At 39.9% G+C, this 14,741-nt stretch overlaps 1 protein-coding gene across 8 annotated transcripts in view; it reads left to right on the top strand.

Moving 5' to 3' along the window:
* Window positions 1-14,741, top strand: part of TMCC1 (transmembrane and coiled-coil domain family 1) — a 191,050-nt gene that overhangs the window by 163,506 nt on the left and 12,803 nt on the right. For all 8 annotated transcript variants that reach the window (XM_037051081.1, XM_037051085.1, XM_037051084.1 and 5 more), the window contains one exon: window positions 5,538-6,472. In XM_037051081.1, coding sequence (XP_036906976.1) covers window positions 5,538-6,472 — 935 coding nt within the window. The remainder of the gene's footprint in view (window positions 1-5,537; window positions 6,473-14,741) is intronic.

Here is a 14,741-nt window from a genome sequence, read left to right as displayed (position 1 = left end):
AAAGGATCCAAGCAGGAGCTTGTTAGCTAGATTTCCCTTTGTCCTGTTGTTTCTGGGTTGCCTCGCAAGAATTTATTTGTCCTGTGTATTTTACTCTTTCTCAGCTACCTGTGACTTGACTGTTTCCCCTTCAAAATCCCAGACCTCTGTCCCCTTTTGTCCTTTGTCCTTCTGGCATGTAAGTCTCTACTACCCAATGTGTTTTAAGTCTCATTATGACACCCCGATATAGATAATAATAAATCTTGGACTTTTTCTCCTTTTAATCTGTCAGTTTGATTATTAAGCCCAGCTAGAAAAACTTAGAAGGTGGGAGGAATATTGTTTTTTTAGCCTCCACAATATGGATAACCTAATATGCTAGCAAAGGCTGTTGGTAAAAAGAACCACCTTTCAGTTGGTATACTCATAACTCGGGGCTAAGTCATGCCCTTCTGTTGCTAAGTATTAGTCCGTCTAAGTGATTTGTTCATAGCTGGCCTGTAACTCTATAGTTCATTGTATCTTCCTCTTTCCTCCTCCACTGCTCTCCCTCTCTCCTCTCCTCCCCTCCCCTCCCCTCTGCTCCGTTCATCTTGTGATTTCTCCTGTTCTTCTCTCCTTTCTTTTTGAGGATTGTGCCTGCCAAAAGTGGGAGTAGTTACTGAGTAATCCAGTGACTCATGGTTTCAGGTGTTAAACTGTCCTCCTTCTGAAGCTGTAGATCACTTTTCTTTGGACACTGAGGACAATGGGTTCTGTCACGTGTTCCTGCAAGGTGACCGTGCACTGGAAGGATATAGCCCAGGTGGGGGAGAAGTCAGATTAAGACAGACTGGTTTATTTATTTAGTTATTTTCTAGAGAAACAAACTCATATCTAAACTGGTCATTTGTAGATAATTATATTGAAAGTTTGTTGGTTTTTTTCCTTTTTATTTCATTTCTATTTTATTGTTTATGCTATTACAGTTGTCCCAAACTTTCTCCCTTTGTCCCCCTCCACTCAGCATCCCCAACTCACTCAAGCAATTCCCACACCATTGTCCTTGTCCATGGGTCCAGCATATATATTCTTTGGCTACTCTGATTTCCTATGCTGTACTTTGCATCCCCATGAAAAATCTGTGACTACCAGTTTGTACTTCTTGATCTCATCACCTTTTTCACCCATCCCCTGACACTCCCTCCCATGTGGCAACCATCAAAATGTTTTCGATATCTGTGATTCTGTTTCTGTTCTGCTTGTTTGTTTTTTTAGATCCAATTATTGATAGATATGTATTTGCCATTTTATTGTTCATGTTTTTGATCTTCTTAAAGAAAGCCCTTTTTACGTTTCGTATAATACTCGTTTGGTGATGATGAACTCCTTTAGCATTTTCTTGTCTGGGAAGCTCTTTATCTGTCCCTTAATACTAAATGATTGCTTTGCTGGATAGAATAGTCTTGGTTGTAGGTCCTTGTTTTTCATCACTTTGAATATTTCTTGCAAATCCCTTCTAACCTGCAAAGCTTTTTGGAAATTTTTTATTTTATTTTGGGGGGGGGTGGTTTTGTTTTGTTTTAAGAAATCAGCTGACAGTCTTCTGGGGGCCCTCTTGTAGGGAACTGCTTTTCTCTTGCTGCTTTTAAGATTCTCTTTATCTTTAACCTTTGGCATTTTAATTATGATGTGTCTTGGAGTGGACCCCTTTGCATCCATCTTGTTTGGGACTCTGCTTCCTGGACTTACCTACATTTTTTTGGACCATAAGATGCACCCAGGTTTTAGAGGAAAATAGAAAAAAAATTGTAGCAAAAAATGTAATAAAATATTTAATAACATAAATAACATAGTATTTCACCAATGTAAATGTAAACAAAACTCAACAGGCAGTACTAACAACTATTATTCCTCCCAAATTTCAGGGGAAGTGTACATCTTATAGTCCGAAAATACGGTATATGCCTATTTCCTTCACCAAGTTGGGGAAATTTCCTTTCATTGTTTTTTCAAATAGATTTCCAGTTTCTTGCTCTTTCTTTTCTCCTCTGGCACCCATATAATGCCAATGTTCATATATTTAAAGTTATCCCAAAGGCTGCTTACATTATCCTCGTTTTCGGGGGGGGGGGGGCGGATCTTTTGTTGTTGTTCTGATTGGTTGTTTTTTGCCTCCTTATGTTCCATATCATTGATTTGATTCTTATCTTCATCCACTCTGCTGTTGTTTCTCCAAATTGTTCTTTAATTAGTGTATCTTTTGTTTCTGACTGGATATTTTTTTACACAGCTGAGGTCCTCACTAGATCCCATGAGCATTCTTATAACCAGTATTTTGAACTCTGCATCCGATAGATTGCTTATCTCCATTTTGTTTAGTTTTTTATCTGGGGTTTTGTTCTCTTCTTTCATTTGGGCCATATTTCTTTATCTCCTCATTTTTGCAACCTTTCTGTGTTTGTATTTATGTATCAGATAGAGATACTATGTCTGCCAGGCTTGAAAGAGTAACCTAATGTAGTAGGTGTCCTGTAGGGTCCAGTGGCACAGACTCCCTTATTACCCAAGCTGGGTACTCAAGGTGCATCCACTGTGTATGCTGTGTATACACTCTTCTTGTAGTTGAGTCTTGATTGCTGTTGGCACATCCAAGGTCAGCCACCACTTGTGTTGTCTGAGGTCACGCAGCATTAGCTACAAAGCAATCTGCAGATGGCTGCTACTTGTGCTAGGCTTGGAGGTACCCAGGAGAGGCCTTGCTGTGACCATCAACTACTGCTAGTACCTGGCCTGGGGCAACTTAATGAGAGGTGCAGGGCTCACCAAAGCCAGATCCTGTTTGAGAGAATTTAGGAAAATCTGAAGCATTGGCCAAGACAAGCCATTCATATGGAAAAGCCACTGGAAACAGCATGGGTGGGCCTGAAATTGGGTGGGATAAGGCCTCAGGGAATTGCCAGATGGAGCAAACAGTGTGAGCCAGTTTGATGGAGTGTCAGATCTGGCGCCTACCTGCTGGCTTTGTGGGGGAAGGGCTGAGCAAAGGAACAGTGGCCTGTGCCAGCACTTTTATCTGGGAAAAAGCTGCTCCCCATTCCCATCCTGATGCTGGACAATTCAGTTCCTCCCCATATGTTTCATGCCTTTCAATCTGTTGCCCAGCACTGCATCTCAGATGGATTGAGCCTGAGTAATTCTGTGCATGGCTCATTTAAGAGAAACTGCTTGGGGTTCTAGCAGTTCCTATCTTCCACAGCCTCAATCCCCACTGTTTTTTACAGCCAGAAGTTATGGAAACTTATCTTCCTGGCACTGGAATCTTGGGCTAGAGGGGCTACTGTGAGGCTAGAATTCTTCAGTCCTGAGATATCCCTCCTGATTTTTATCTGGCACACGTATGTGAGGGACCAGCCTGTTCCATGTCTCCACACCTCCTGCCAGTCTTGATGTGGTTTCTCCTTGAATTCCATAGTTGTAGAATTTCCATTCAGTTCAATTTCTGACAGTTCTGAATGACAGTTCATTGTTCTATGGTTTAGTTGTAATTTTGATGAGGTTGTACAAGGGGGCGAGTCGTGTTTATGCCACCACCTTGACTGAAAATCAATTCTAGAGATGTATTAAAATCTTGATTCTAGACTAAAAGCCATCTTTTCACCAGGATAGTCAATTTTTATCCTCCAAGAGTAATAGTTAAATTTGATTTTCCATATCTATTATTTCTTCAGATAAAAGATTGTACGTAAGTTAATATTCAAATGAATAACAACCTAAGAAAATGAGACCATACATAAGCTGATGGTGTTGGATCTGATAGTAAGTCATATTTGCCTTCCAGTTTTATATTATGGTAGATTTTGAACTACCAAGCATTAACTACACAGTCAAGATCATATTACATACTGTAGTTATGGGGTATGGAAGCCCATTTAGAAAGAAAATCACATAGTGGGAACCCTGTACAACCTAAGAGAGTGTGAACTTAAGGCACTAAAGAGAGGAGGCTTCCAGGAGCTGCTGCTTAAACTCTAGGCAACCTGATTATCTGGGAGTTGACTCCTCCTCCCTTCTGGCAGCTCTCTGGTCCTTTCATTGCTTCTTAGCATGTACCTAAATGAATGGGGCAGATGGAGGAAGTGGTGCAAAACAGTTATTGTGCTAGCCCCTAACTCTTCTGGATATTCTCTTTTATTAGTGGAATATGATGTCATTGTATTATTCATTTCAGTTTTAAATTACATTTTGACTTTATTTAAAGGCATATATTTCTTAAGTGTTCATCTAAAAAGAAAATAATATTGTTTTTATTTCCATAAAAAGTAATGTATTGAATCTGGTGATGAACTGTGTTTTAGAGTTAGAGATCGGCATAATTCTGTTCAGATGGCAAACTGAGGAGGTACAACCAAGATGAAAAAAAGAAAATGCCTGTCTAGACTGGCAAGTTAATTATTAGTATTTCATGAGTATTTCAGAATTAGTATATTACTGTCATCACAAAAATGTCAACTTTTTTTAATACGAGGGTAACCTATATGTAGGTAACCTATATGTAGTTCTTTTTAGTAAAGTGCTGCTCCTGATAGATTAGGGATGGGGAAGCAAGGAAAAGGGTGTGCTCTTAAATCTCCAGGATGGTAAATTTGTATTTGGACATTCTTACTGGGCATTTTTATGACCCTGGGGTGGTTATTTTATTATTTCTGTTACTGCTCACTAGAAAACAGTGTCTGAAGCCTTTTAACATAGGCCCTACTCTCAATTCAGCGCCACAGGCCACACCCAGTTGCAACTTGTTGAAGGATTTCTCCTGAGTTAGAACTAACCTGCCCCCTGCTTTGGCTAACAGCTTTTGAAGTATGATAGTTTAAGTTTTCAGATCTGAGCAGCATGTCTTCAACTGTTTGGAATGGTGCTCGCCCATGTGAAAGAGTAGTCCTTGTGTGTGTTAGAGTCCCTTTCCTAACAGTAAATGTTTCCTGGATGGAACTGACAATATTTGGCCTCCAGAAGGCCTGAATTTAGTCATTGACTTGTTTACTTACTTACCTTTACTGTCCCTAATGTTCATATATGTTGCCCAAGTTTATCACAGTGTTGGGGATTTGTGTTTTGAGATTTTAACTCTCAAGAGTATACCACAGTCATCTTTGCCGTTTTCATCAGTACCTTCTCTTTGCTACCTACACTGGTCTCCAGCTATTCATGTGTCCCTTTTATAATAGAGACAAATTCTGTCACCCTTGACATGATTGGGACAAAAAAACTACTGTGATAAAAAAATGGATTTTCATATCTAGCCAGTAAAATACCTCTTCTCACCAACATTGTCAGATGACTATGGTCTGAGAACACAGGTTGGAATTACAGTGATGTCTGAATACTAAAATGATTTTTATATACTAAATTCTCTACCAAAAGAAAAATACCCCAGTTTACATCTTGTGCAAATCTTGTTTCATACATCTGTTTTGCTTAAAGCAAAGTATACTTGGCTGGCCCATTGGTTCTAGAGAAGTAGTATTCCTCTTGGGCTCCTTTTAACATGCATCCACCTCTTGCTTTTCTGCCAGATTGAGCGGTTGGAAGTAAGCAGCCTCGCCCAGACTTCCAGTGCAGTGGCCTCCAGCACTGATGGCAGCATCCACACAGACTCTGTGGATGGAACACCAGACCCTCAGCGAACAAAGGCTGCTATCGCTCACCTGCAGCAGAAGATCTTGAAGCTCACAGAACAGATTAAGATTGCACAAACAGCCCGGGATGACAACGTTGCTGAGTACTTGAAGCTTGCCAACAGCGCAGATAAGCAGCAGGCCGCCCGCATCAAGCAGGTCTTTGAGAAAAAGAACCAGAAATCTGCCCAAACCATCCTCCAGTTACAAAAGAAGCTTGAGCACTACCACCGGAAGCTCCGGGAAGTGGAACAGAATGGGATTCCCCGGCAGCCAAAGGATGTCTTCAGGGACATGCACCAGGGTTTGAAGGACGTGGGAGCAAAGGTGACTGGCTTCAGTGAAGGTGTGGTAGACAGTGTCAAAGGTGGACTTTCCAGCTTCTCCCAGGCAACCCATTCAGCAGCAGGAGCCGTGGTCTCAAAGCCCAGAGAGATTGCCTCACTAATTCGGAATAAATTTGGCAGCGCAGACAACATTCCTAACCTGAAGGACTCTTTAGAAGAAGGGCAAGTGGATGATGGGGGCAAGGCTTTAGGAGTGATTTCAAACTTCCAGTCAAGCCCAAAATATGGTAGTGAGGAAGATTGTTCCAGTGCCACTTCAGGCTCAGTAGGAGCCAACAGCACCACTGGAGGCGTTGCTGTAGGAGCATCTAGCTCCAAAACAAATACCCTGGACATGCAGAGCTCAGGATTTGATGCACTACTACACGAGATCCAGGAGATCCGGGAAACCCAGGCCAGACTAGAGGAATCCTTTGAAACCCTCAAGGAACATTATCAGAGGGACTATTCATTAATAATGCAGGCCTTACAGGAAGAGCGATATAGGTAAGTTATATGGAATTAAAATCCTAAATTATGGTTGGGGTTCCCTTTCTTTTGGATGTGAGTGGTGACTTTTAAAGATCTTTGTGGAGTGCCTTTCCCTGGAATGTCCAGAGCACTTTAGATGTGTCATCTGATGACTGAACATGATCCTATCATTGAGTGCAAAAGACAGGCACAGCAAAATTAAATGACTCCCAAGATCACACACCAATGAAGCTTTGTAGCAGAAGGGTGGCAGTTATTGTACCTCTCCAGTCTTCCATTTCAGTTTAAGACTTTCAAGTGAATCCCAAATTTTCTGAGGCTATTCATTCATTCATTCATTCATTCACTATCACAGAATCACAAGTCAGTTCAATCTATAGCTGTACTACATTGAATTCAAAAGATCTGTTATAACCCTCTGAAGTCTGTATAAATCACAGATAAAACCCGGCCAAAATGTAATGAACCCTGCAGATATTTGGCCTTAAGCACATTTACCTAGGCAGTTGATGTAGAAAGAGTAGACTAGAAGTAAATCCAGATAAGCATGTCTGTTACCTCTAGTATGGATTGGCAAGCATTTGAATGGGAGTGGACTAAAACATGTGAAATGGCCCTACAATAGTTAGAAAATTCCCAAAGGGCTAAATGCATTGAGTTATAATCCATGCTAAAGGTAGAAGCTAATATCTTTTTTGTTTCATATTATACTGCATATAATACTTAATAGTAAACTCCATGTGAATGAATATTCCATATTCATATTAGACCACTTTTAGTTGAGCTCCAAATGTATGTCTTTTCCCCTTGTTTCTATCACATGCAGATAGAAAAAATATCCCCTATGGAGGACGTAGATCCAAACTTTGTCAACCAGAGACAGACCACCTCACTGATACACAGATTAAGGGCTGATCTTATGGGAGCCACAGGTTGGGTTAGGTCTTAAAAGATGTGAGTTCTGCTTTTGTCCCAGTTACTAACCAGAGGGAATCCTCAGTAATTCTACTACATCAAAGGTTGAACAATTTCTTAAGGTCCCTTTCACCTCTCTTATTTTTAATTGATTTTTTTAAGTTTACTTTTATGAGATAATCTCAGGGGCCTGAAACAAATTATTCACCTGTATCGGTTATCTCTGAAAGGACTTACGAACTCTTTCACATGTGAAGATACTAATCAGTAATTCAGCCCCACCTCTGATCTTCACTCTTCAGTCCTTCAGTTCTAATAAGAACTTATGGGAAAAGAAAAGAGAAGTAAGTGTGGGTGAGAGAAGTGAAGTTCTAAAAGCAAATACATTACTTTTCTTAATTCAGTGTTTTGTACATACTTTAATATATGTAGAAGACAATATCTAAAGCAGTGAGCAAGCTAACAAATATTTAAATGGACTCCAAAAGATAAAAAAACACCTGGCCTTTTGTACCATATGATACCTAACTCTTAAGTTCAAATTATAGTTCTGCCAGTTACTAATCTTGAAAACTGGGCAAGTTTCTTATATTCCTAAGTCCTGGTTTCCAGGAAAATAATAGTCCTTCATAAGGTAACTGTGACATTTAAATGAACTAATTTATGTAAAGCACTTAGCTTGGTGCCCAGCCCAGTAAGTATTCTGTTGATGTTAAGTAGCAGCTGCTACTGCTGCTATTATAATACACCCCTCTGAATCATGGAGACCTGGATGTTCCGTAGTCAGTTGCTTGAAAAACCAATTGCCTGCTTCAACCCTTTTATTTTAAATGGACAAATTCTGGTTTTTACATTCTTCTAGAGTTTAAAATTCATATAGAGTTGATATGTCTTCAAGTCAGATGTAGGCCAATGTGAAAAAATTAGAGAGGAAAAACAGGTCTCCTAAGGCCAACCTTTGTATCAATTTCAAATAATTCAGCCCTGGCTGGTGTGGCTCAGTGGATGAGTGCTGGCCTACAAACCAAAGGGTCACCAGTTCAGTTCTCAGTCAGGGCACAGGCCAGGTCCCTGGTGGGGGGCACACAAGAGGTAACCACACATTGGTGTTTCTCTCCCTCACTTCCCTTCCCTCTAAAAATAAATAAATAAAATCTTTTAAAAAAAAATAGCTGAAACCTGGGAGGCAGGAAAGACATAATATAATGTGTAATTTGATTTTTGTCATATCACTTCAACTTTAGAATAGTCTTTACTTAAAACAGAATTTTGAAGGAAGAAAGCCTTTCCCTCCGAGAAAGGCAGTGGAAACGTCACAGGCTTTCTGAACTGCTGTGTTGCATCAGTATTACAAGTCCAGAACAGTCAGCGATTTCTCCTTCATTACATGTTCCTTTATACAGTAAATCTGTCTAATTTTGTGGGTCTTTGAACTGTTTCACGTAAGTGAAATTTTTCCCGCAGATTGAATCTTACTCTTTTAAGCACCAGAACTTTTTACGTTATAGTGTAAAGTTACTTGCCTCTATAGTAAACAGTCCTACACACTTTTTATAAAGTTCTTTTGTCTACTTTTTGTGGCTTGTTTTTTCCCCTTTCCATATCTCCTCCACACTATTACTGAGCTGCCTACAGAAGTCTCTTTACTATTGGGTTAGCCAAACAGTTCATTTGGTTTTTTCCATACGATGGCTCTAACAGTGCTTGTTGTCTTTGACTTCATTCAAAACAGTTTTGTTAGATTGTATTGTGATAGCTGTCATATCAGGGTACATTTTTTAAAAGTTGAAATACTTATATGATCTGAAGAGAAACCAGAGTGTTCATTTTTTTAAAAAATTATCAAAATTGTTGAATTTTGTGCAGCCATTTTAATATTGAAGATGGAAGGAAATATACATTTTTGGTGTATTATGCTTTGTTATTTCAAGAAAGGTAAAAACAACTGAAACACAATAAAAGATTTATGCAGTGCTGTGAAAAGGTGCTATGACTGATTGAATGTGTCAAAAGTAATTTGCAAAGTTTCTTGTACTATTGACATTCTGGCCAGATAATTCTTTGCAGTGGGGCTGTCTTATGTATTGGGAAATGTTTAGCAGGATCCCTGGTTTCTACCTACTAGAAGCCAATAATGGGAGATAGCCAACATACTCAAAATATCCAAATCAATAAAGTTATTGGTGAAAATGAAAAATGTGTCTTTTATTTTACAGAAAAAATATAATGGACTTTTTGGCCAACCAGTAATTTCTATTTCTACTCTCCTATAGCTTGTCCTTTTGTCTAGGAAGGAAGTAGGCTATGAATGGACGTAGGGGCTCCTCTCTGATCAAGAACCAGTTAATGCATACATGGATACTCTAGATGCATTTCTGGTTATTTTCTATGCTTTGCTTTATTTTACCGATTAGCTCAGTTGACAGGAGGGAGGCCATACACAGTGTTGCTGCTTGTTATTTAAGGGATGGGGAGGAGGACACTACCATGTCGGCATTTACTAAACTCCTGTGATATGCCCAGTGCTTGCTGCTCTCCATATGCAGGGTCTGGAAGAAGTAAGGCCTGCTTGAGTGTAGGTGATAGGATAATAATATGGGTATAATAATTTATAGTTTTAATTTGAACACTTCACCTAAAGTGTCATATGGTGGGCTTGAGTGTGATATTGTTATGTTACAGAATTACTTGCTTATGATTTTGTAATTTTAAAAAAGGGGCGCTATTTGCTACAGACCCTGTATTTGCTAATCCTCACAATAGCCCTGCAGTTGGACTGTATTATCCCCATTTTACAGATAAGGAAATTTAAATCCAGTGGAGTTTTAAAATTTGTTGAAGTTTGTTTGCTTGGTAAGTGGTGAAGCCAGGAACCAAACCCAGTTTTATCTGACTCCAAAGCCAGTGTTCTTCTCGTATCAGGCCAGGTTTGCTTTATTTCCAAGCTTACTCCTAAAATTCCCTGTGACTGAAAGACTAGTTAATAGTCTAGCTATAAGAGGAAGCCTTGCCCTGGCTGGCTCAGTGGTTTGAGCGCAGGCCTGCGAGTCAAAGGATTGAAGTTCGATTCCCAGTCAGGGCACATGCCTGGGTTGCAGGCCAGTTCCCAGCAGGGGACTCACAAGAGGCTCACAATACTAATGTACTCACATACATTAGTATTTTTCTCCCTCTCTCCTTCCCTTCCCCTCTAAAGAAAAATAAATAAAATCTTTAAAAAGAAGAAGAGTCCTTAACTGCACTGACAGTGGGTTTTGGACCTTTTACAGGTCAAAGTATGTGTTTCACTAAAAAGTCACTATTAACATTTTAGAAAATTTTATATGTGCACAAGCTCTGGAAAGTTTCCTCAAGCTAGAACAATAGTGTAGTTAGGTCACAGGGGATCTCTACTTAAAGAAACCTCCATTCCCGTTCTTACTCTCCTCTTTCCAGAGCCGCTTCTCAGCAATGTCACTCACTCAGTGAGTAAGTAGTTCCAGGTTAGGATTTTTGGTCAAGACTGTCTGCTTGCTCTGGAATAATGAGAAGCATTAAGGAGCCTACAGAGGACAGTCAGTCTGTGTCTGTGTGTGTGTGTGTGTGTGTGTGTGTGTGTGTGTGTGTCTCCCTCCCTCCCTCCCTCTCCCCCCACCCCCACTCTCTCTCTCCACTCACATAATTATGCCAGACTGGATAGTACTTCAGCCACCCACATGCACTTAGCCCTGGAAGCCATTGTAGCAGAGCTTCAATCTAAACTCCACTCCAACTTTGAACTAATAACTAGGAGTTTAGATTTTGAGCTTTGCATTAGACACTCAAATATGAGTGAGATTATGTATTTTGGGAAGGTAGGAAGCAGGATTTAAACATTTTTTTAGTGATGGGATCTGGACTGACTTCAGGTTCTTCTTGTCTTGGTAGTCTCTTCATCTGTTAAAATATTATTGCAGATAGGTTGGTGGCAATGGGGTCCGCTTAGTACTGCAGAGATAGAAGGAGCCGTCAGGTATCTAGTTTAATCTTGTTCTACAAATGAGTACACTGAGGCCTAGAAAGGTAAAGTGACTTTTGCCAGATTACACAGTAAAATGGTTCTAACATTTAATTTGCTGTTTAAAAACTGGAGGACTAGTCCTGTTTCCCTAGTGAGTATAATATGAATGAGTATTAATGAATAACTGCAGGAAAAAATTCAGCTGAGGCAAAATGCTTTGAAAACAGAAGAGAACGAGAAAAACAATTTATGAACAGTTTTACAGGTTCCTTTTATAGTTTTTCCCTTAGAGGATCTGACCCAGGATCATATTCAGCTACTACCTACATAAAGCATTATCATGTAGGGCAGGCTAAAAACCCTTCTAGTGTTGACGAACAGTAATGCCATTTTGAATACTTCTATTTTAAGGGGATTACTGCCCTTTGAAAACTGGCTTTTGAGATTGTATTAAGCCCAGAGATATTTTAAATTGCACTGAGTCATCAGAGTAAAAATACAGAGGGAGGCAGTCGCCAGGAGCAGTCACCACGTGCAGACCGGTCAGTAACTAGGCTCACTCACTCAGTCAGCCTTGTTCCACATAGGCCAGTGGGGCTCTAGCCAAACAAACTGTTGTTTAAATATAGTTTTACTTTATTTAATTAGCACTGGGCATAGGACAGATGTAGCTATGTTAGCCCCTTTATTCCAGGTTGTAGCCCTGTTTGTCATCTAGTAAATTGATTGGAGAATCTCCAGAGGATGTGTAGACTAGGTTTGGCCAAGAAGTTTGAAAGAGAAACCGAAAATAGTGGCCCAAATTAGCTCATTGTTTATAAGAGAAAAAAGTTTAATTAGGAGATGCTGTTAGGAAAGGTAAGTTCCTTTCATAAAAGAGATTTACAGATGAGCTTCTCCCAGTTTAGCCACTAAAGAGGTAATGAGGGAAAAGAGGAAAGGGGAAGCTTGGAGTAGGGGAGAAAGGGAGAAAAAAAATTTATTAATGAATTGAGGTTAGAGGAGCCTGGATTTACTTGCCAGTTCTGACACTAATTAGCTGTGTGACCTTATGTTACTCATCTAAGCCTCAGTTCTTCTGTGAAAACAAGATGATGCCTATCATACAGGATTGTCGACATTATTAAATGAAATAATATGTGTGGAAGCAACTCTTATGGTCTGGGGTGTGCCAGGATGTTAGAAAGCTGTCATTACCAAGTCTCCAAACTGCCCAGAAAGTCCCTCTAGCTGTTATCTATTCCCTATATACTGTAGGCATTCAGCTGTCTCTTTAAATTGATGCACTACCCTGAAAGTTTGGGGGACTAATTGTCAACTGGTGACTGGTTCTGTGCTTTTTGTTTTTCAACTGAAGGCTAGTTCAGTGTTTCTGAGCCTCTTTTCAGGCTTTGGCACAAATGAGGTAAGAAGAGGTACAAGGCAAAATTCACTTTCCACAGTTTAGCCAAGAATGTATTCAAGCCCCCACTGCACGTCATACCTGCTACCCTAGCTGTGTGTTTTCATTCTGGTCAGACACTAGCAGAAGCTATCTTAGATCCCTGGCAAGTACTTGGGAAATAATAATTTGCTGCCGTAGCTGCCTATCTGTGTCAGCCCTGGAACCTAGTTCTCTCTGTTTCTCTTAATTCCTGCTCTACAAGATTCTTCACCCATCCTGTCCTAATGATGACCTATTATCCAACTAGGGAAGCACCACTGGTTCTCAGAGATGACTCCAAGCTTTCGAGCCACACCCAAAGGTTGCATTAGGTGAAGCATTCCCAACCAGTACACTCACCCATTTTCTCATTCCTTAGGAGCTTGGCCCAAAAGAGCCCTGGCTTATCTTTGATCTAGGAACATGACTGCTGTGTTCATTAATCCAGTGGAAGAAACACTTTTTCAAGATCAGTATTCCTTATAAATTGTTCCCCTACAAGAAAATCTAGATGTGTTTTAGTACTTTGTAGGTAGAGCAGGTTTTGCCTCTGGGGTGGGGGGAGGAATTTCACCTGTCCAAATATGACCTAACCTACTTTCTTAAGCAAGATTCTACAGTGTTAAGGCTTTCTGTTTGCTAATAGTTACACTCAAATCATATTTAGGTTATGCTTCCTTTGAGTTGTAATGATTTAAGAAGGCCCTTCGAGTAAAAATTCTCTGAGATTACTAATCTCATGCTGCTTTGTGTTCCAGACGGAGTCCCATGAAAAACATGTGCCAGTCAAAATCATACTCCAGGAATCCTCCTTCTCATGTCCAGAGGGCTTTAGGGTCAGACGAAGGAATTAAAATTAAAATCCCTTACAAGGAAGTTCTTGGTTTAAAAAAAAAACACATATGAAAGGCTGTATACAATTGACCTTCCCTTTTTTTCTTCCTAGTCTTTGGTTTGTTGTTAATATTTAATGAAAAGATAGAGATGTTCTTTATATGAATTCCCTATGTATCTGGCTTCTCCATTTTAGAATTCAGACAGGAAGTAAACACTAGCAAGTAAAGTAAGCAAAAGAGATTATAATATTAATAATATGGGAGTAATGGGAATTCTGTGGGAACTGGAATATGAGCATTGTCTTCCTTTTTTTATTCTTCAGATTTTGTATTTGACTAATAGTGCAAGAAAAAGGTTTTTTTGTGTTTTTTTTAAATATTTTATTTATTTATCTTTAGAGGGGAGGTGAAGGAGAAAAGGAGAGAAATATCAATGTATGGTTGCCTCTCGTGAGTCCCCTGTTGGGAACTGGCCTGCAACCCAGGCATGTGTCCTAACTGGGAATCGAACTGCGATCATGTGGTTCGCAGGCCCATGCTCAATCCCCTGAGCTACTCCAGCCGCGGTAGGAAAAAGGTTTTTTAAAAAGCAACAAAAAGCTTTGGCTGGTGTGGCTCAGTGGATTGAGTGCCAATCTGTGAACTGAAAGGTCACTGTTTCAATTCCCTGTTAGGACACATGCCTGGGCTGTGGGCCGGTCCCAGTTGGTGGTGTGCAGGAGACAACCGATCAATGTATCTCTCACACATCAATGTTTTCTCTCCCTCTCTTTCTCCCTTCCCTCCCCTCTCACTATAAAATAAATAAACTTTTTTTAAAGCAACAGTAAAAAAAAAAGTAAAAATAAAAGGCATGAACCTAGTGGTTCAGATCCTAACTACACCTCACTAACAGAGAAAGTTTACTACATCTTTCTTGGCCTCCCATTTCTTTTCTTTTTTTTTTTTAAGATTTTATTTATTTAAAAAATGGTTGCCTCACATGCCCTCCGACTGGCAACCCTTTGTTTCTGCCATTCAATCCATTGAGCCACAGCCAGGGCCTCCCATTTATTAATTATAAATTGAAGGTACTTCCTGGAGAAATAGAAGGTGAGAATTAATGTAGAAATGTCCTCATGAATCTGTTCC

The sequence above is a fragment of the Sturnira hondurensis genome, unplaced genomic scaffold (assembly GCF_014824575.4).
Source record: "Sturnira hondurensis isolate 20B ecotype Veracruz unplaced genomic scaffold, ASM1482457v3 Scaffold0000867, whole genome shotgun sequence".
NCBI lineage: Eukaryota > Metazoa > Chordata > Mammalia > Chiroptera > Phyllostomidae > Sturnira > Sturnira hondurensis.
The sequence above is the reverse complement of the archived record's forward strand: the minus strand, read 5'-3'. Positions and strand labels throughout refer to the sequence as shown.